The sequence below is a fragment of the Mastigoproctus giganteus genome, chromosome 5, assembly GCF_048544385.1.
Source record: "Mastigoproctus giganteus isolate SK-2022 chromosome 5, ASM4854438v1, whole genome shotgun sequence".
Taxonomy (NCBI): Eukaryota; Metazoa; Arthropoda; class Arachnida; order Uropygi; family Thelyphonidae; genus Mastigoproctus; species Mastigoproctus giganteus.
The window spans coordinates 142,178,477-142,202,017 of NC_143579.1; the positions used below are offsets into that span (position 1 = coordinate 142,178,477).

The 23,541-nt window shown below is 39.2% G+C and overlaps 1 protein-coding gene across 1 annotated transcript in view; it reads right to left on the bottom strand.

Annotated features, from left to right (window-relative positions):
- Positions 1-23,541, bottom strand: part of LOC150085739 (kinesin-like protein KIF20A) — a 1,052,004-nt gene that overhangs the window by 871,970 nt on the left and 156,493 nt on the right. The window contains exon 4 of the mRNA XM_090374670.1: positions 20,551-20,650. Within this exon, the coding sequence (XP_090230796.1) occupies positions 20,551-20,650 (100 nt within the window). The remainder of the gene's footprint in view (positions 1-20,550; positions 20,651-23,541) is intronic.

Here is a 23,541-nt window from a genome sequence, read left to right on the forward strand (position 1 = left end):
GCAAAACTTAAGCCATTCTTCGTAAGAGCAACCCTTTGTTCCATTCACTAATCTTGTTGCCCTTCTCTGTACCCATTCCAGCAGCTCTACATCCTTCTTGAAATGAGGCCTCCAGACCTGTATACAGTACTCAAGATGTGGCCTAACCATTGCCTTATACAAGGGAATAATCACCTCCTTATCCCTGCTAGAAAAATTCCTGTATATCATTGACAAGACACCATGAGCTACTCTTGCAGCTCGTCTGCATTGCTCAGAGAACTTCATATCTGCCTGCACAATTACCCCCAGGTCCTTTTCATTCTCCACCACTGTCAGTGTAGTACCGCAGAGTTGATACGTTGCTCTGGGGTTACTGTTTCCCACATGTAGTACTTTACATTTGTCAATGTTAAACTTCATTTGCCACCTCTCAGCCCATCTGTTCAACCTATCCAGATCCTGTTGCAGCAGCATAGCGTCAGTAGTGTCCTTAACGACCCTGCCAACCTTTGTATCATCTGCAAACTTGGACATTAAACTTGATATCCCATCATCAATATCATTCATAAACACCGAAAACAACAACGGACCCAACACTGAACCTTGAGGAACTCCACTAATAACATTAGTCCACGTTGAGCAGTGTCCATTGATTACCACTCTCTGTCTTCTGCCACTCAACCATCCCCTTATCCATAGCAGCAATTTGCCTCCAATGCCATACTGCTCCAATTTGTGCAGCAGTCTTCCATGTGCAACAGTATCAAAAGCCTTTCTAAGATCCAAATATATAATATCAAAGTTATTCCCTGCATCCAGTTCTTTTGTGACTACATCATAGTATCCAATCAAATTGGTCAGGCAAGACCTGCACTTAACAAAACCATGCTGCGTCTGAGCTATAACTGAATTCTTGTCTAGATGATCCTGCAGTGCTTCTTTAACCAGTGCCTCCATTAATTTACCTGAAACAGAAGTTAAACTAACAGGTCTATAATTACTTGTGTCAGCCTTTGATCCTCCTTTGTGAATTGGGGTTACATTTGCACATCTCCAGTCTATGGGTACCTCCCATGAGTCCAAAGAAGCTCTCATAATTATGGCTAGGGGTTTGCATACTTCCTTTGCTGCCTCCTTTAATATAACTGGATAGATCCCATCCACCCCAGGTGCCTTTTTTATGTTTATCCTCAACAATCTCTCCTCCACTTTCCTCTCAGTTATTACAAAATCATCCAGCTCACTGCCAATGTTTACCTTGGCAGTGAGCTGGATGAGAATACTGTCTCAGTCCATCGTAGTCGCCTTTACGGAAGCAATAACCCTTCCCTTTACCCCTAATGGTAGTTACCTCTTTGAGTAAATCCCACTTCAGCACACTGTGATCACTGCCACCTAGTGGTTCATTTATCTGCAGATTCTTAATGCATGAAGAATCACTGCTGATAATCAAGTCAAGAGTATTCCTCCCTCTAGTTGCCTCCTGAACATGCTGATGTAGAAAACAATCATCCAATAAATCCACAAAAGCCCTGCTAGTGCGTGAGTAACCAGCCCCCAAATTCCAGTCAATATCTGGGAAATTAAAATCTCCCATTATAAGACTCTCTGATTTACTGGCCCACTCTATTTCCCTGTACAGTTCCTTATTATACTCATCATAGTCATTAGGCCTATAGCACACTCCTACTCTCAATTTTGATCTCCCAATGCTTATGTCACACCAAACTGACTCAACACTGCACTGTCCAGCGATGTCGACTGGCTTCACTTCCTTAGTTTTTATGTGTTTCTTAACTAATAGCATAACCCCTCCCCCCTTCCTATCTGTCTATCCTTTCTGTAGACGTTGTACTCCCCAAATTGCAGTTCTGCATCCCTTATATCTGTGTGACACCACGTCTCTGATATCCCAACAATATCTGCCTTTGATGCTTTGAGCAATACCTCAAATGCATCAAATTTATTTACTAAACTCCTAGCATTGGTGTACACACAAGTATACCTGCACCTGTTTCTATTCTTAGCTACCCTAACACAACCCATGTGTTTACTTGTACCGCAATGGCTCCCAGCAGTCTCTGAAATAGCATGCATCTTGTTTTTCAGGCTTCTGCTCATTCTAATAGAAGCAGTGCAAGAATCTCTTTCACCTCTGCCAGTGGTTACTGTCAATCTACTGGTCTTTGTCTCCCCCCAAGCTAGCAGTTTTCCGACCCACCTAACACTGCCTCGATAGCATCAGCAAATATTCTTGCACCCTTTCTATTTAAGTGTATCCCATCCCTGTAGAAGCAATCTCTCCTGTTAACAAGTACAGTCCAGGCTGAAAAAAATTCTACCCCTTGAGCCTTGCACAATCTTTCCAGGGCCGAATTGATCGACAAGGCTCTCATCATATACTCCCTCCTATCGTGTCTGGGCAGAATTGCAGACACTTTCAAATTCAACCCTAATTCTCGGCTTTTGTTCAGCAGTGACCTGTACTCGTTAAGTAATTCTGCCGGTCTCCTACTCTTAATATTATTAGTGCCAACGTGTACAACTATATCACCTTTTGTGCCCTTAAAAGATGATATTCGCTCTACAACGTCATCAACCTTTGCCCCTCTGCAGATTTACTCAACAAGTATGGATCAATTTTGAAAAAAAGTTGAGTTTGGGTTGAATATGAAAGTGTCTGCAATTCTGACCAGACACGATAGGAGGGAATATATGATGAGAGCCTTGTCAATCAATTCGGCCCTGGAGATATTGTGCAAAGCTCAAGGGGTAGAATTTTTTTTAGCCTACTCTGTGCTTGTTGACAGGAAATACTGCTTCTACAGGAATGGGGTACACTTAAATAGAAAAGGTACAAAAATGTTTGCTGATTCTATCAAGGCAGTGTTAGGTGGGTCAGAAAACAGCTAGCTTGGGAGGTTAAACAGACTAAAAGGTTCACAGTGGTCACGAGGAGAGGCAAAAGTGATTCTTGCACTGCTTCTATTATAATGAGCAGCAGCACGGAAAGCAAGGCAATGGAAATTTTCAGGAGACTGTAGGCAGTCATAGTGGAACAAATAAATACATGGGCTGTGTTAGGGTAATGAAGAGTAGAAACAGGTGCATGTATACTTGCATGTACACCAATGCTAGGAGTATAGTTAATAAATTTGATGAGCTTGAAGTGCTAGTCAAGACATCAAAGGCAGATATTGTTGGGATATCAGAGACATGGTGTCACACAGGTATCAGCAATGCAGAATTGGAATTTGAGAAGTACAATGGGTACAGAAAGGATAGACAGGACAAGAAGGGAGGAGGGTTTATGCTGTTAGTTAAGAAACAAAAAATCTAAGGAAGTGCATCCAATTCATGTTGGTGGACAATGCAATGTTAAGTCTGTTTGATGTGACATAAGCACTGGGAAAGGAAAAATGAGAGTAGGTTTGTGTTATAGGCCTAATAAATCTGATGAGTATAATGAGCAATTGTGCAGAGAAATAGTTTGTGGGCCAGTAAATCAGAGTGTCTTATAATAGAGGATTTTAACTTTCCAGATATTGACTGGAACTTATGGGTTGGTCACTTGCACACTAGCAAGACCTTTTTTGGATTTATTGGATGACTGTTCTCTACAGCAGCATGTTTGAGAGGCAACCAGAGGAAGTAATACTCTTGAGCTGATTATCAGCAGTGGTTATTCATACATTAAGAATTTTCAGATAAAGGAACTACTTGGGGGGACAGCGGTCACAATGTACTAATATGGGAATTACTTAAAGATGTAATGACCAAGAATGTTATATAGAAGGGCTTTTGCTTTCGTAAAGGTGATTACAGGAGTCTCAGATAGTTTTTAAATTCTGTACAGTGGGATCAACTGATGATGTTACCAATGTCGAATTCTAAATGGGAAGCCTTCAGGGACTTAATCTTCAAGGCTACTATGCTTTTCATTCCAACTAAGAAATACTGTTCAAGGTTCAGGCCTAAGTGAATGTGATGAATTAATGAGGCTCGTGGAAGAAAAGAAAAATGTATGGGATGCATATAAATTATCAGGTGACACAGAAGCCTATGGCAGATATAAGCTTGTCTGTCAAGTCACAAAGGAAGTTAGGCAGGCAAAGGCAGATTACGAGAAATCCTTGGCAAAGGATGCAAAGAAAAACAGCAAAGAGTTCTTTACTTATATGTAAAACCTAGAAAGAAAGGGATGAATCAGATTGGACAATTTAACGTAGATAGGTTGACTATTGATGATCATGCTCAGGTAGCTGATAAACTGAATGAGTATTTTGCATCTACATTCACACATGAGGATTTATTCAATGAGGGAAATGCCAGAAGTGTATCAAACTCTAACAGGGAGCTAAGTGATTTTATAATAACTGAGAACAAAGTGGAGCAGAAATTGTTGAAGTTAACATAAAGAAGGCACCTGCGGTGGACGGGATCTATCCAGTTATATTAAAGGAGGCAGCAAAGGAAGTAAGCAAACCCTTGGCCAAAATTATGAGAGGTTCCTTGGACACATGGGAGGTCAGTCCACATGGGGTGGAAGTGCACAAAAGTATCACCAATTCACAAAAGGGGTTCACAAAAGGTAACAGAAGTAACTATAGACCTGTTAGCTTAATTTGTTTTCCAGGGAAAATAATGGAGTCACTGGTTAAAGAAGCATTGCAGGCTCATCTAGACAAGACTGCAGTAATAGTTAAGACACAGCATGGGTTTGTTAAAGGGAGGTCTTGTCTGACCAATTTGATTGGATACTATGATGTGGTCACAAAGGAACTGAATGCCAAAAATAATTTTGATATCGTATACTGGAATTTCAGGAAAGCTTTTGATACTGCTGTACAAATTGGACAGATATGGTATTAAGGGAAAGTAGCTACAATGGATAAAGGGATGGTTGAGTGGGAGATGACAGAGTGATAATCAATGGATGCTGCTCTTTTTTGACAAATGTTATTAGTGAAGTTCTCCAGTGATCAGTGCTGTGTTCATTGTTGTTTTGTGTATTGATCAAAGATATTGATGAAGGTATATCGGGATTAATGTCCAAGTTTCCAGATGATACGAAGGTTGGCAGGGTTTTTGACGACAGTATGCTACTACAACTGGATCTAGATAAGTTGGGTAAATGGGCTGAGAAATGGCAACTGAAGTTTCACATTGACAAATGCAAAGTACTGCATATGGGCAGCAATAACCCAAGAGAAATGTTCCAACTGTGTGGTACTCAGGGAAGTGTTACCAAGAAGTACTTCTTGGTTCAAGAAATGCTTCTTGGTAAGAGGCTTCTTGGTATTTATTGTACGTTTAAATAAATACATATAACGTCTTAGATTACAAACGTAATATAATTAATTATATTTAACATAATTAATAACATAACATAATTAATTAATAAATTAATAGAATCATGACTCAGACCAGAGCAGCAAAGCAAAAGACTCAAGCTAATGGAAGCGCTGTGGCTCAGAGCAGAACTGAGGGGAGCAGTTGTCCTCTGACTCACAGCCTTATAAAATGCACTGTTTGCTTGATGTTTCCAGAGCAATCGGGTACGAGACATGATACTGCCAAGGGGGATGTCTTTGTGTGTGCGCGATGCAAGGAGTGTATCGATATCAGGCAACAACTCGGCGTTCTTGTGGGCCTATATGAGAGCTTGAAGGACAGGGTGGATGCCCTCGAAGGAACTAAATTGAGGGGCCCATCAAGCTCTCAGCTCCCCACATCAACGCCAGAGCTTGCACTTGGGCATCGCGTGACACAGAGACAACCCCCAAGGCAGAATGCGCTGGTCCCGAAGGAACTAGTAGTTGTTGGTGACTCTATTGTCAGGGAAACGGGGAACATGCTTTGTAAAAAAGATAGGTGGAACAGGACCAGGGTATGTCTGCCAGGGGCAAAGGTTGATGACGTTGTAGAGCGAATATCATCTTTTAAGGGCACAAAAGGTGATATAGTTGTACACTTTGGCACTAATAATATTAAGAGTAGGAGACCGGCAGAATTACTTAACAAGTACAGGTCACTGTTGAACAAAAGCCGAGAATTAGGGTTGAATTTGAAAGTGTCTGCAATTCTGCCCAGACACGATAGGAGGGAGTATATGATGAGAGCCTTGTCGATCAATTCGGCCCTGGAAAGACTGTGCAAGGCTCAAGGGGTAGAATTTTTTTCAGCCTGGACTGTACTTGTTAACAGGAGAGATTGCTTCTACAGGGATGGGATACACTTAAATAGAAAGGGTGCAAGAATATTTGCTGATGCTATCGAGGCAGTGTTAGGTGGGTCGGAAAACTGCTAGCTTGGGGGGATACAAAGACGAATAGATTAACAGTAGCCACTGGCAGAGGTGAAAGAGATTCTTGCACTGCTTCTATTGGAATGAGCAGAAGCCTGAAAAACAAGATGCATGGTATTTCAGAGACTGCTGGGAGCCATTGCGGTACAAGTAAACACATGGGTTGTGTCAGGGTAGCTAAGAATAGAAACAGGTGCAGGTATACTTGCGTGTACACCAATGCTAGGAGTTTAGTAAATAAATTTGATGAATTTGAGGTATGGCTCAAAACATCAAAGGCAGATATTGTTGGGATATCAGAGACGTGGTGTCACACAGATATAAGGGATGCAGAACTGCAATTTGGGGAGTACAACGTCTACAGAAAGGATAGACAGGATAGGAAGGGGGGAGGGGTTATGCTATTAGTTAAGAAACACATAAAAACCAAGGAAGTGAAGCCAGTCGACATCGCTGGACAGTGCAGTGTTGAGTCAGTTTGGTGTGACATAAGCATTGGGAGATCAAAATTGAGAGTAGGAGTGTGCTATAGGCCTAATGACTCTGATGAGTATACAAATTTGTAATAAGGAACTGTACAGGGAAATAGAGTGGGCCAGTAAATCAGAGAGTCTTATAATGGGAGATTTTAATTTCCCGGATGTTGACAAGAATTTGTGTGTTGGTCACTTACACACTAGCAAGGCTTTTATGGATTTATTGGATGATTGTTTTCTACATCAGCATGTTCGGGAGGCAACTAGAGGGAGTAATACTCTTGATTTGATTATCAGCAGTGATTCTTCATGCATTAAGAATCTGCAGATAAATGAACCACTAGGTGGCAGTGATCACAGTGTGCTGAAGTGGGAGTTACTGAAAGAGGTAACTACCATTAGGGGTAAAGGGAAGGGTTATTACTTCCGTAAAGGCGACTACGATGGACTGAGACAGTATTTAAATTCTATACAGTGGGACCAACTGATGATTTTACCAACAGCAAACTCAAAATGGGAAGCATTCAAAGAACTTATCTTGGAAGCTACTAGGCTTTACATACCGACTAAGAAATATTGTTCAAGGTTTAGGCCAAAATGGATGTCAGATGAACTAATGAGGCATATGGCAGAGAAGAAAAATGCATGGGATACTTACAAATTAACACATGACACAGAAGCCTATGATAGATACAAGTTGATATGCAACCAAGTTACAAAGGAGGTTAGGCAGGCGAAGGCAGATTACGAGAAATCCTTGGCAAGGGATGCAAAGAAAAACAGCAAAGAGTTCTTTACTTATGTAAACTCTAGAAGGAAGGGGATGAATCAGATTGGTCCACTTGATATTGATGGGTCAACTGTTGATGATCCTGCTCAGGTAGCTAACAAACTAAATGAATATTTTGCATCGACATTCACACATGAGGAGTTATTCAGCAAGGGGAATGCCAGAGGTGTATTCAACTCTAGCAGTCAGCTACAGAATCTTGAAATAACTGGGAGTAAAGTGGAGGAGAAACTGTTGAAGATAAACACAAGAAAGGCACCCGGGGTGGATGGGATCTATCCAGTTATATTAAAGGAGGCAGCAAGGGAAGTAAGCAAACCCTTAGCCATAATTATGAGAGCTTCCTTGGACTCAGGGGAGGTACCCATAGACTGGAAATGTGCAAATGTGACCCCAATTCACAAAGGAGGATCAAAGGCTGACACAAATAATTATAGACCTGTGAGCTTAATTTCTGTTCCAGGAAAATTAATGGAGGCACTGGTTAAAGAAGCACTGCAGGATCATTTAGATAAGACTTCAGTTATAGCTCAGACACAGCATGGTTTTGTTAAGGGGAAGTCTTGCCTGACCAACTTGATTGGATACTATGATGCAGTCACAAAAGAACTGGATGCAGGGAATAACTTTGATATTATATACTTGGATCTTAGAAAGGCTTTTGATACTGTTGCACATGGAAAACTGCTACACAAATTGGAGCAGTGTGACATTGGAGGCAAATTGCTGCTATGGATAAAGGGGTGGTTGAGGGGGAGAAGACAGAGAGTGGTAATCAATGGACACTGCTCATCGTGGACTAATGTTATTAGTGGAGTCCCTCAGGGCTCAGTGTTGGGTCCATTATTGTTTTCTGTATTTATAAATGATATTGATGATGGTATATCAAGCTTAATGTCCAAGTTTGCAGACGATACAAAGGTTGGCAGGGTTGTCAAGGACACTACTGACACTATGCTGCTGCAACAGGATCTGGAAAGGTTGAGCAGATGGGCTTCGAGGTGGCAAATGAAGTTTAACATTGACAAATGTAAAGTACTACACATGGGAAACAGCAACCCCAGAGCAACGTATCAACTCTGTGGTACTACACTGACAGTGGTAGAGAATGAAAGGGACTTGGGGGTGGTTGTGCAGGCAGATATGAAGTTCTCTGAGCAGTGCAGACGGGCTGCAAGAGTAGCTCATGGAGTATTGTCAATGATATACAGGAATTTTTCCAGCAGGGATAAGGAGGTGATTATTCCATTGTATAAGGCAATGGTCAGGCCACACCTAGAGTACTGTATACAGGTCTGGAGGCCTCATTTCAAGAAGGATGTAGAGCTGCTGGAACGAGTACAGAGAAGGGTAACAAGATTAGTGAATGGAACAAAGGGGTGCTCTTACGAAGAAAGGCTTAAGTTTTGCAAATTACAGTGTCTGGAGACTAGGCACCAGCGAGGTGATCTGATAGAGGTGTATAAAGCCTTGAATGGTTTAAGCATGCTCAATGCTGATGGGATTCTTCCTCTAGCTCAGAAAAATCACCTGAGAGGGCATAAATTCAAATTGAGGAAAGACAGATGTAGGATAGACGTGCGGAAATTTGCCTTTAGCCAGCGGGTGGTTGGTTGGTGGAACAGACTGCCATCCCTTGTGGTGGAGGTTGATAGCCTAAATAAGTTTAAGGCTCAGCTGGACAGGTATTTTGAACGAACAGAGGGGTGAAGTGGAAGTGGGTTTTTTTTTTTTTTTTTTTGGCTGATGCTTCATAAGCTTGCTTTCTTGCATCAAATGCCTCTACTAATGCTAATGCTAATGAGTACCCTTGAGTGAAGTGCAGCCATTATCAACCCACTGCAGGGTGGAAGCCTCCTCAACAATACATGCTGAGGGAAATGGACCATAATCTGCCACACTGGTCCAGTGCGGGTTGAAGAGTACCCTTATGTTTCCTTAAATAATGTGGTTGCCCTTCTCTGCACCCAACGCACACGATCTACATGCTTCGTAGATCTACATGCTTCCTAAAGTGAGGTTTCCAGACCTGTATACAGTAATCAACATGTGGCCTAACCATGGCCTTATACAAGGGGATAATCACCTTCTTATCCATGCTAGCAAAGTTTCTGTATATCATTGACAAAACCCCATGAACTGTTCTGCTCAGAGAATTTCATATCTGACTGCATAATACCACCACATCTTTTTCCACTTCCCTTGGTGTAGTACCACACTGTCAATATGCAATACCTTGCATTTGTCAATGTTAAAGTTCATCTGCCATTTCTCAGCCCACTGACCCAATTTTCCTAGATATTGATACCCTGATTACTGTTATTAACCACAGCTGCAAACTTTGATATTAAGCCTGAATATATCTTCAACAATATCATTTAAAATATTGAAAACAACAATGGGCCCAGCACTGAAACCTGGTGGACTGCACTGATAACATTAGTTCAAGAAGAGCAGTGCCCATTAATAACCATTCTGTCTTCTTTCAATTAACCATCCCTTTATCCATAGCAGTAACTTGCCCTTAACTTCCAGTTTATATAGCAGTCTTTTATGTGCAACAGTATCAAAAGCCTTCCTGAAATCCAAGTACAGCCACTTCCCAATTAACGTAAAGGTTGTGTTCCATGGAACTCTACGTAAGTCAGATTTTATGTAGGTTGGATTTTACATAAGTCTGAATTTCCCCCATGCTTGTGCAGCACTCACAACTGTTCTCGCTGAATTGATTGAATCAAAAAAGAAATGCTAGATGAACATATGAATAGATTATTTATTGTATTTATTAATTTTTTTTTTATCTCATGCACAGTAAAAATTACAAAGCATGCAATTTAAAAAATTTAAAAATTATAAAATTGCAAAAAAAGAGGAGACAGGCATAATGTCAGTAAGTTTTACTTCTCAAGCATCGTTGCCAGAATCGACATCTTCAACTGATAAGTACGCTGCTGCAGAGGTTGAGGGCTGTGAAGATTTAGAAGGGGTCATCCGCTCAACCTTACAGAAGAACATACAGCAGACTTTCAATTTACCAGAACACTTCAAGACTCCAAATAAAAAAAAAAAAAAAAAAAAAAAAAACAGAAATCATAAAATTCAAGTAATAACTAGAATAGGTATAAACAGATGTTTTGCAAGTCATAAATAAGGGACAAGCAGGGCATTATAAAGTCATTATTGGGAAATTATTATCTTGCAACCCCCAATGTCTTCACACCCGAGAATTAAAAAAAAAAAAAAATTCTCTTCATCAACTGACATCTATTTAAATGTCAGTTGATGAAGAGACACGCGTCTCGAAAGCCTACTGTTAGTATATATTTGTATTCTTACGTTAAACTGGATTTATAACTTATACGTGTATGTTATTAAAAAACCATGGACCCCAGTACACCAGGCCCATTCGTTACTAAAAAATTTTCAGTTTGTTTTAGTGCGATACTTAGATTTTTTTTTTTTTTTTTTGTTAGTTGTTGCCGCATCGGCTTCTGTGGCCATAATGCAAAGTTTTTGCATTTTACTGTGATCCAAGCCTGAGGCGGGATTCGATCCTGCAACCTTTGAGTTGCCAGGCAGGTACTTTACCCACCTGGCTAGCCCAGTCGGCGTTACTTCGATTGTGTTCCGTCCCACCGGAAAGAGAAAAAATTTATTGCGCTTTCAGGCGCCTCTGTAGCCAGGTGGGAACGAGCAGCAGTGCATAGCACACGCTTCTTGATTAGACCGGGGTTCGAGTCCGTCACCACCAAATACGGAGGATGCGGAAAGGTCGGGGAATGACCACCGCATATCCCTGAGCAATATGGCCTTAGTTGCTAATGCTCCTAAAATCCAAATAACAACAACAATATTGCGCTTTCAATTAAACAAAAACGAAATTATTCAAAAGTTTGAAAACTGTGCATCTGTTAAATCTTTAAAGAACCATTATAATGTTGGTGACCAAACCATTGGTGAAATTGTAAAAATTTCACGCATGGTTTTGTTTTCTTATGTGCCACTGTAGCAACTTCACCACTGTCCCCAGATAAAGTTTTAAACTGAACTAATTAAAAATATATAACTATTTTTCTATATATATATAACTAACTAATTGAAAAATATATAACTATTTTTCTATATATATAACTAACTAATTGAAAAATAACTATTCTTCTGAGGATATTATGTGGTATTTTGGCATATCACAGATGTAGGAACAATATTTTATTAGTCATACCCAAGTTAAGTAAAACTCCACTTACTTAAGAAGTCCTGGAACGTATGTTGGGGACTTACTGTATTTTTGGATTAACCAGGAAATCGATTATTCGGGATTTTTATTTTACCATCTATCCCGGAAAATCAAGAGTCTGCTGTCTTAACGGATGACTGGATGGTGGCATTCACCCCTCTGTTAACTTTTAAGAATCATTTGCTGTCAAGATCCATCTTCTCAAACTTCACCATTGCTGATGCAATTTCACAAAATGCCATTGACATCTCTCTGGTGATGAAGCATCTCGGCTCCTTGTTTGGTTCATCTTGAGCTTTGTCAGCATTTTCTTCTTTCACTATCGCTGCCTGCAAGTCAATAAGTTCTTCATTAGATAATTCCTTCTATTCTTCTTCTATTAACTCCTCCACATCTTTGGCAACAACCATCAACTGAAGTAGCTCTGCAATCTTATCTGTAACCTCTTCATATGATTCGTTTTTTTAAAACCCTTCAAAGCCTTTTACATGCCGTGGGCATATTTTCTTCCATATACCATTTAAACAACTTTTAGCAATTTCTGCCCAGGCCTTATTAATGTTTAAGATAGCGTGGTAAATATTGTAAGATTTCCAAAAGTTTCTTAATGTAAAATTTTTCTCACCGTCTACTGCAGACAATGCCTGAGCAAATGTGCATAAATAATATGCTTTTAAATTCTAAATAACACCGTGATCCATAGTTTGGATGAGTGAAGTCGTGTTTGGTGGTAGAAATATGACTTTCACATATCACACTTAGGAACATTATCTAATAGAAGCAAAATCTTGAAAGGAATGTCATTTTCCTTACAATATTTTTCAACCTCAGGAATGAAGCAGCATTTAAACCAATCTTCAAAGAGAGATATTGTTATCCATGCTCTCTGGTTCGATCAGAAATGCACAGGTAGGGTGGCTTTATTAATGCCCTTAAATTCACAAGGATTTCCAGAATGGTACACAAGCAGTGGTACTAATCTGTAATCCCTGCGGCATTAGACCCCTTTTGAAGCCTTGAAAGTTGGCATTGTCTTTTCCTCTCTGGCAATGTACGACAGAGCAGTCTCGTCAACATTAAAAATTTGCTGTGTTGAATTTGCTGCGATGAAACTGCCTTCATCAATAATTTTTTCCAACACATTACAAAATTTCTCTGCAGCTGCAGAGAAATTTTGTAATGGCGACTTCACCTCATACTTTAATGTTTTGGAAACAAGTGCGATGCTTGGACCTATTAAACCACTCATTGTTTGCCACGAACTTGGCTTGGGGTTCGTCGTATTTATCCTTAATATCTTCGTAAATACTTCTTACTTTTGCTTGAATGGCAATTGGACTCGGGCACTTGCTTCTGAATCTGATTTTCCATCCATATTATTAATAGCTGTTTCCATTTTCGATGTAGCACCTGAATACTGTTTTGTGATCACTGTTGATTTTAAGTGAGCCGATCCTTTGACATGTTCTTTTATATGCCGCACTATCCTTTAAAATAGTATTCACTGTTGAAGCAGCGAGACCTAATTCCCCTGCTTCGTACTACTTAATAATTTTCATCTTCATTTCTAAATCAATTTTGTTTCGTTTCCTGGCACTGCCAGCATTTGCACTTTCTGTTGGTCCCTTTCCCTTCATAATTGTAATACATAAATAAGGATGAAGAGAAGTTTCTGAAAATTTGTTTTTTTAAGATTGAAGATTTCAGCGAAGGGGAACTCATTTCGCCATAATACCGTAACGTAAAAACCTACAGAATTCCAGTTATCGGTATTATCGCAAATGCAATAAGATCAACTTTACTACCCATTTATAAAGGATTGCGCTAACAGAAAAGCCCAATAAACCGGAAAGTGCAAATTGTTTTTATTGTTTTTTGGTCGTGACCTCCAGAAACATGCTTTAGAAAAATATTACAAAGGAAAGTGTAATTTTCATTATAAAAATGATCTTTTAGAGAGCTTAGTAATATATCAAAATTTAACTTCCAAGGACTTGGAAAGAATTACAAAAAAAAAAATATATGTTATTGGGTTCAACATTACAATATTTTCACAATACCTCCATTTATCCCTACAGATGCAAAATACGTTTCCATATTTTTTTCAGTTTGCACCAGCCAGCAAAAACTTACATAAAGTTGAATTTCCGTAAGTCAAGTACTACGTAAGTCGGGGAGTTCCTGTATATGATATCAAAATTATTTTTTGCATCCAGTTCCTTTATCATTGCATCATAATAACCTAGCAGACTGGTTAGACAAGACCACCCCTTAACAACGCCATGCTGCAACCACAGTATAATTGCATTCCTGCATTACTTCTTTAACCAGTAACTCAGTTTTTCCCTAGAACAGATGTTAGGCTCACAGGTATGTAATTACTCGTGTCACCTTTTGATCCCCCTTTATGAATTGGAAATATATTCTCATAAGCTTCAGATCTGCAAACAGCAGCATCTAGAGACTAGGCCCCTGCAAGGAGAATAGAGGTGTTTAAGGCCTTGAAAGGATTGAATAAGCATGTTAATGGCAATCTTCCTCTTGCTGAGACTACATACATGAGGAAGCATAAATTCAAGTTGAGGAAGGATGGTTACAGAATAGATGTGCAGAAGTTTTCCTTCAGCCAGCAGGTGGTTGATTGTTGGAACAGACTTTCATCTGTTGTTATGGAAGTGAGTGGTTTGAACAAATTCATGGAAGAACTAGACAAATTCTAGGGTTTTTTTTTTTTTTTGAAGGTGCTGTGTAAGCTTGTTTTCTTACATCATTTGCCACTACTATTAATATTATTCCCCCCTTCCCATAAATAACTAAAGGAGTTTCTTCCTACTAATATTTATTGGTTCAATTTAGTTTTTCATCATTTTACATGAGTTTTATCTTTAAAAAATTAAATAAGTTTCTTCCTAATATCCTTCCTCACAAAGTCAAACTTACAGCACATATCCACTTTTGCTTATAGAATAAACATAACAACATACTTTCTTGGTTTCGGGACAACCAAAAGGATTCCATTAGTAATCCTTTTGGTTGTCCTGAACACTTTCTTGTGGCTGCTAAAGAAGCAGGAAAGTTTTGTTTGTTGATCATGTAAGGGGTGAAATCTAAATGCCTTCAAGTCCTCAGTGTTGTACCACAAATAAATAGCATTCTATTTATTTGTGGTACAAGAGCAAGGAAATTCAAGGTAACAGCCTTACCAACTAGCTAAAAGACATTTGAAGACTTCTTTTCTTTTCCAAATTCAATTTCAAAATTCAGTGAAAAATGGATTGGTATAGCAGATTATCCTTAACTTGTATATCAGCTCTTCTCAAGTTAAAGTTGAATTGCCACTGGTTTGGCTCATGCTGTACTAATGAAGTGCTGGTTTCTCAACAACCTGATGACAACCACTGATATCATTTTGATTCTCAACACATTACATATAAATAATTTTTCTTAAATTTATTTGTAACTGAGGCAGCTCATAGTGATAGCTTCACCATGCAAGGGTTCAATGCTATTTGCAACTTTGTCCTTTTCCAAATAATTATAATTACACAATGAGAACAAGTTTTAATGTAAATCAGAAATTAAAAACATATGCAGCTGGATATTTCTTAAGGCAGTGTTAATAAAAATTATAGAAAACTCATTAATTTACTGAGGTAGTAAAAATAAAAATAAGTACTTATAGTACAGTGCAACGTCCAAAAAACAGCAACATCACTAACCCAGAGGACAAATCTTACCAAGCATAGTTTCTACATCCAAACACAGTTAAAAAGAGAGAGAACACACTGGAAACTCGACAATCTACATTTTTCAATTTCTTTCCATTATTGACAGAATTTTTTTTAAACGCTTGATAATTTTATAATTCTTTTATTCTATTGGGCCACTAGCCAAAATTTAGAAAGAAAAAGAACTCAGGCATAATAAGGTTATAAAAGTGATTACTCACAAATCACTTTGGTAATGTTCCATTCCAAAATTAAATTAAATAATGAAGAAATAAAAAAAAGCAAATGGACAGAAAAACAACCATATGGAATATTTTTACCAGCATCCCCAGAAGGTTCCCTACCCTACCCTGCTACGCTCTGCATGCAGGAAAAGGAAGTTTGTTTGTTTGTTTGTTATTTCGTTTTTAGGAGCATTAGCAACTAAGGCCATATTGCTCCAGGAATATGCGGTGGTCATTCACTTGACCTTTCCGTATCCTCCGTATTTGGTGGTGATGGACTCGAACCCCGGTCTAATCACGAAGCGGGTGCTACGCACTGCTTTTCGTTCCCACCTGGCTACGGAGGCGCCAGGAAAAGGAAGTGAAGGCATTTAAATTGCCCCTCACAAACAACACTTTCCCACTGCTTAACCAGCCACAAGAAAGTGTTTTATAACCACAAGAACACTTATGGATGTCCTAGAACCAATAAGAGAGAGAAAAAAATCCCTCCAGAAAAGAATACACGTTATGCTAAATTTTATTCAGAATGTGGAGTCTTGGTAATAATTTCTTGGCATATAATATAGATGGAAAACCAAACATCTAGCAACTGAACAATACTTTATCCTGAACTGAATAGCTTGCCAACTAATGAAGTAACCTGTTGGCTGAACGTGCAGTCAGACAACGAATGCTGCTTGGAAGTGGAAATCAGAAACAAAGAATACATAACTGTTCATATATCTCTGGTATAATACACACTAGGATGTTACCAAAAAGTTAAACAAGCTATATACAATGTAACAAAATGCAAAAGTAGCCACAAGGCTATATAAAGTACCAGGAAAAAATTTCCAAGATTTCACAGTTAGTCAAGCTAACTTTGTACTTCGGGTTTTTAATTTTAACATCAATGTTGCCTTGGGATGATACCTTGTCTCAAAGGTTTAATTTCAAATAAATTAAATGTACAGAACAGCAGCAGCAGGGATCTGCTCTAGAGGATGGTCTCATTTGAGCCTAGTGCTAATTTTTTTGAGGATTATCAAAGCCCCTTGGATAATCATCAAAAATAAATTTGATAACCTGTAGACTGGAAGACCCTTCCAGTCTACAGTTTATCCAATTTATTTTTTGCTGATTAAATTTGGTAAATATGGACTTAATTCAAATTGTCAAATAATTACCGGGGTGGAACTTAGGCTTTTTTTTGCTGCTGATTGGGTTGAGAATCATAATGATTCCCAAGTGGGCTTCAATCATTAGACTTCTCTGATGATGGCAGAATTAATGTTCTTTGGAGGATCAGATTGTAGTTCATTTTCTTTTCTTTATATATTTTTTAAAGAAATCATATATGAATGTGCACAAATGTGCAGTGGTTGTCACCCTGTTGCTGAGAAACACATATTAATAAAGTACGAACACACTGTAGTCCAGTACAGTAACTTTATTAATATGTACAGTAATACAAAGACTCAGAAGCCTATGGCAGATATAAGCTAGTCTGTAATCAGGCGACAAAGGAGGTTAGGCAGGCGAAGACAGATTACGAGAAATCCTTGGCAAAAGTTGCTAAGAAAAACAGCAAGGATTTCTTTACTTATATAAACTCTAAAAGGAAGGGGATGAATCTGATTGGTCCACTTGACATCGATGGTTCAACTGTTGATGATCCTGCTCAGATAGCAAACAAACTGAATGAGTATTTTGCATCTACATTCACACATGAGGAATTATTAAGGTTTGAAAATTGCAGAAGGTTATCAAATTGTAGCAGGATACTTAATGATTTTGTAATAACTGAAAGCAAAGTGAAGGAGAAATTGTTGAAGTTAAACATAAGAAAAGCACCTGGGGTGGATGGGATCTATCCAGTTATATTAAAGGAGGTGGCAAAGCAACTCAGCAAACCCATAGCCATAATTATGAGAGCTTCCTTGGACTCAGGGGAGGTTCCCACGGACTGGAGATGTGCAAATGTAACCCCAATTCACAAAGGGGGATCGAAGGCTGACACGAGTAATTACAGACCAGTTAGTTTAACTTCTGTTCCGGGTAAAATAATGGAGTCACTGGTTAAAGATGCATTGCAGGATCATCTAGACAAGACTGCAGCAATAATTCAGACACAGCATGGGTTTGTTAAGGGAAAGTCTTGTCTGACAAATTTGATAGGATATTATGATGTGGTTACAAAGGAACTGGATGCAAAAAATAATTTTGATATCATACATTTGAATTTCAGGAAAGCTTTTGACACTGTTGCGCAAGGAAGACTATTGTACAAATTGGAGCAGAATGGTATTAAGGGTAAGTTGCTACAATGGATAAAAGGATGGTTAAGTGGGAGAAGACAGAGGGTGGTAATCAATGGGTGCTGCTCTTCGTGGACTAATGTTATTAGTGGAGTCCCACAGGGTTCGGTGTTAGGCCCACTGTTGTTTTGTATATTTATCAATGATATTGATGAAGGTACATCAGGCTTAATGTCGAAGTTTGCAGATGATACAAAGGTTGGCAAGGTTGTTAATGACAGTAATGGCAGTGTGCTACTGCAACAGGATCTAGATAATTTGGGCAGATGGACTAAGAAGTGGCAACTGAAGTTTAACCTTGACAAATGCAAAGTACTGCATATGGGTAGAAGTAACCCCAGAGAAACTTACCAACTGTGTGGTACTACACTTAAGGTGGTAGAAAATGAAAAAGACCTGGGAGTAATTGTGCAGTCAGATATGAAGTCATGGGGTTTTGTCAATGATATATAGGAATTTTGCTAGCAGGAAAAAGGTGATTATCCCTCTGTATAAGGCAATGGTCAGGCCATGCCTTGAGTACTGCGTACAGGTCTGGAGGCCTCATTTTAGGAAGGATATAGATTTACTTGAGCGTGTACAGAGAAGGGCAACAAGATTGGTGAGGGGAATGATGTTTTTTTTGTTTTGTTTGTTATTTGGTTTTTAGGAGCATTAGCAACTAAGGCCATATTGCTCCGGGATATGCGGTGGTCATTCCTTGACCTTTCCGCATACTCCGTATTTGGTGGTGACGGGCTCGAACCCCGGTCTAATCAAGAAGCATATGCTACGCACTGCTGCTCCTTCCCACCTGGCTACGGAGGCGCCAAAAGGGGGGGGGGGGGAATGAAGGGATCCTCTTACCAAGAGAGGCTTAAGTTCTGCAAATTGCAGTGGCTGGAGACTAAGTACCTGCGCGGTGATCTGATTGAGGTATATAAGGCCTTGAATGGGTTGAGCACGCTGAATTCTGATGGGATCCTTCCACTTGTTCAGATTACGAACCTAAGTGGGCATAAATTCAAATTAAGAAAAGACAGATGTAGAATAGATGTGCGGAAATTTGCCTTTAGCCAGCGGGTGGTTAATTGCTGGAACAAACTTCCATCCGTAATTGTGGAAGTTGATAGGTTGAATAAATTTAAGGAGGAACTGGACAGGCATTTGGTGGGAATGGTGTGTTTTTTTTTTTTTTTTGGCTGATGCATAAGCTCATACACTTGCTTTCTTGCATCACATGCCACTGCTACTACTACTGTAGCAAAGTTTACTCTGGACAGTTTACTATTAGCCTGAATTAATGAGGTGTCTCTTCATAACTAGCCTCTTTTTTTGGTTTTAAACATTTGTTATTAATAATGGAGGGGGGTTAAGCTTGTATTTCTAGATGTGAGGTTACTGCGGTGTAACTCAGAACTGCCACAAAAAGGCTACAGGTGGCACTGTCCAGGGCTATGATGGCAATTTGTTAACAGACTGTTTTAACCTGAAATTAAACTTTGCTGAAATTCTCCGGTGACCCTCTTATTAACAAATTGCCGTCATAACTCTGGACAGTAGTTCTGTAGCCTTTTTGTGGCAGTTCTGAATTACACTGGTAGTAACCTCAAGTCTAGAAATAACCCCCCCTAACCCCCCATTATTAATAAGAAATGTTTAAAACCAAAAAAAAGACTAGTTATAAAGAGACACCTCATTAATTAAGGCTGAAAGTGTAAACTGTCCAAAGTAAACTTTACTAATAAGTGTTTGTATATATGCCCAGTAGAGTAACTTTATTAATATGTGCTTGTACATACATATATATACAGTACAACGCAGTGCAGTGCAGTGCAGCACAACACAGCACAGCACAGTACAGTACAGATGTTCTGATGAGGATTCTGGTTTCTCAGCAATAGGGTGACAACCACTGCACATTTGTGCACATTTAGATATGATTTCTTTAAAAAATATATAAAAAAAAAAAGAAAATGAACTACAGTCTGATTCAAAAAAGAACATTAATTCTACCATCAACAGAGAAATCTAATGATTGCAGCCCACTTGGGAATCACGATTCTCAACCCAATCAGCAACAAAAAAAAAAAAAAAAAGCCTAAGTGCCACCCTGGTAATTATTTGACAATTTGAATTAAGTCCATATTTACCAAATTTAATCAGCAAAAAAATAAATTTGATAAACTGTAGACTTAATTCTATGGTGAGTTCATAAGATCATAGTTTACTTACAACAGACAAAATGCTGTTTACCACAAAACATAGAATGCACAGCAGAGAAGCAAGCCGATGTTTTCAGAAGCAGCACTAGGATAAATATTGTTTAATTTTAACTTAAGTAAAATTTTATCAGATAACCAATTCATCATCCAGTAGCATTACTCAGTTTTTCTCTAAAACCTCAAATTCTGGGAAGGCCTAGTTTTCTTTTTATAACAGCTGGTTTTTGCACATTATACTATACTATTAAATTAAAACTTCTCAAATTTATCTAATTTCATCTTATAATTTTAAATAGAAATACCTATAGGTACTACTCTTTGGCTTAGGCTGCTTATATCTTCTGAGCATATACTGTTCAGTGAAAGATGATCCACTGTTTCATTAACAGTTCCACTTAAATCCTGAAATACATTGTAATCAGAATTAAACAGCATAAACGTAATCAGAATTAAACAACATAAAAGACTGCATAAACAGTTTTCAAATATCAAATTCTGTATATAGTTTAATAACAAAGTTCTTAAATTGTAAATTAAAATCTGACAGACAAATTCACACTAGATAGCACTGTCACTCTCACATTTCATTTCCAATTGAATACATGTAATATTATTAATATCGAATTACTAGACATGAGGTTACTAGACACAGAGCAAAAAGGAGACAGAACAAATTATGACAGGTTTAATAACAGGAAAACACATACATATATTAGATTAGATACATACAAAAGCTTTTGATTAATTTGTTAACATTCCTCAATCAAACTGACAGTTAAGAATGAAACATGAGGGCATGTACTGCCAATCATGTACATGGACTGCATGATTAATTGTTGGATGTTGAAGCCTGTGGCTGTGATGCATGTGGACACTGCCAACATTTGTCATTAATCAAAATGGTTGCTTCGATGATAGGGTGGACACGACATCCACTGCTCCTGTTGATCGAGATATTAGAGCATGTGATGTTCAACGACTCCAACCAGGCGTGACATTGGTAGTGGCGGAACCTATCCACAATCACGACATTGTGGTGGTGTGGGTCAATATCGTGGTGGGTTGCCCAAACGTGTTCGGCAATGGCTGAGTTTTCTACATCCGCTAAGCGGATTGCTCTTTCTTGTTCAGAAAGACATTTTGCAGTTACGGCAAAGCTATTGCAGTCACGGAAAGAGATGCGGTAGACTAGACCACTTTGTAGTAAGGTGGGAACCGGTGTTTTCACTTTAGAGATGAGGGATCACAAGTTTCTGCCTGGGAGTTATAAGCATTTTATCCCATGTGATTTTGGGACCCTAGAAACCTGTTGTGATAGGTTTGGGTAGTACAGGATAAAGGCGCTAGCAGTTGATTCATTACCTTGGATGTTTCTGTTGGTCACTATGTGACCATGTGTCTGTAGGTCACACCTGTCAAGGGCATTGGTGGGATAGCCACACCTCATAAGATTCACCTTAACTTTAGCAATTTCGGCGTGCCTCTCATCTACAGAACTAGAGTGGGTCCAGGCATGAGCTAGCAAAGTTCGTGCAGTGGCAAGAAGATGGCTACGCACGTGTGCTGACCAGAAGTTGGTAAATTGGCCAGCACACATTGGTTTACGATAGACAGTTGTCTTCAAGTGCATGCCCTCGTGTCGGACAAGGGAGTCTAAGTATGGTATGGTGTTGTCCGATTCTAGATCAATGGTGAATTTTATGAAAGGCGACAGTGAATTGAGGTGGTCTAAGAGTCGGTCACCTGAATTTCTGGGGATAACCACAAACACATCATCCACGTAGCGACACCAAAAGGCAATGGGATCTGGTACATCCGTAAATGCACGACCCTCTAATTCTTCCATCGCGATATTTACAGTGACTGAACTAACTGGGGAACCTATGGCTGTGCGGTGTACCCGTTGGTAAATGGAGTCGTTGAACATAATTGCACCACCTGTTAAGCACAGTCTGAGGGCAGTGGAGATATCGTCTTAGTTCGGTCTTGCCACCAAGGGTTTGGTCGTTATCCAAGAGTTACTTTGCACATGTGATGACAAGCTCTACTGGGATGGAGGTGAAAAGTGACACATCGTGTTTTGATCTTCTGAGATGACTAGGGCTCGGATCCATTCTATAAATTCACTACTGTTGGAGACTGTGTTTGTGGTCTTACTTACTAGGGAAGAAAGGAGCCCCGAGACAAACTTCACTAATTCATAACTCGGTGAGCCACAACAGGAGACAATGGCACTTAATGATATACCTTCTTTGTGAACCTTCAGTAGTCCATAGAATTGTGGAATCTGGCAGCTGGAAGCACGGTTGCAATTAAGTCTGGATTGTGTTTAAATCAACTGTTGATGAGGATGTTCACTTTCAACTCCCATCGTTCCAAGGCTTTGACGAGAGGAACAGTTAAGGGTTGGTAAATAGAAGTGTCCTGCAAGAGCAGCAAGGTTTTTGTCTCATAATCTGTGCGATTCATTACGACTGTTCGACGTCCTTTATCTGCCGGTAGGATGATGATGGATGAGTCTTGCTTCAATGCCTTAAGGGCAGAAATTTGTTTGCCGTTGAGGTTGGAAGAAGCTGGGCGAGCATGGTGCAAAATTGCTGCAGTTTTTAGGTAAATTGTGTTTGCTACTTCTTCAGGGAAACATGTTAAACACGCTTCTACGCCTAAGGCAATATCAGTGTTGGTGGGTTTCTTGGGAGAAGAGCAAATTTCATACACAGAGTCAACAGGGCTACTTGTTCTGTAGATAACTGTTTGTTGCTTAAGTTCAATACAAATTGTGTGCAACTTGTGAATGGGGTATTATGCTGACAACGAAATTCACGGGATTCACCAATTAAAACAGCAAACGTACGTTTTTGACTTGCACAGTAGCGTTCAGATTCTCTGACGGCTTGGTAGCACAAGGTTTTTGTCTCATAATCTGTGGATTATATTGCTGTAAACAGGATCAGGAACTAAACTTCTAAGTTCAACTAGTAGGGCTGCTTTACTCGTTGAAGCATTTTGTAAGTCTCGACGAAGGCAGCCAATCCAAATGTTCAGGGTCTTGTAGCTGAAGTTTCGACAGGCATGTCGCATACATTTGTTAGGAAACGGTGGTTTGTAAAGAAATCCTTTGGGGGATGACTTTGTTTGATTGGCACCTGTGAGCAAATCTGAGATGTTGTTTGCCACGGGCTATAAAGATGAAATTCTTTTGCAGTTTCATGACTATGTCGTATGTTTGTTGGCCAAGAACAGTTCGAATATGATTAAAGAGGTCTGTGCGCTCTGGATTCGTTATTAATATC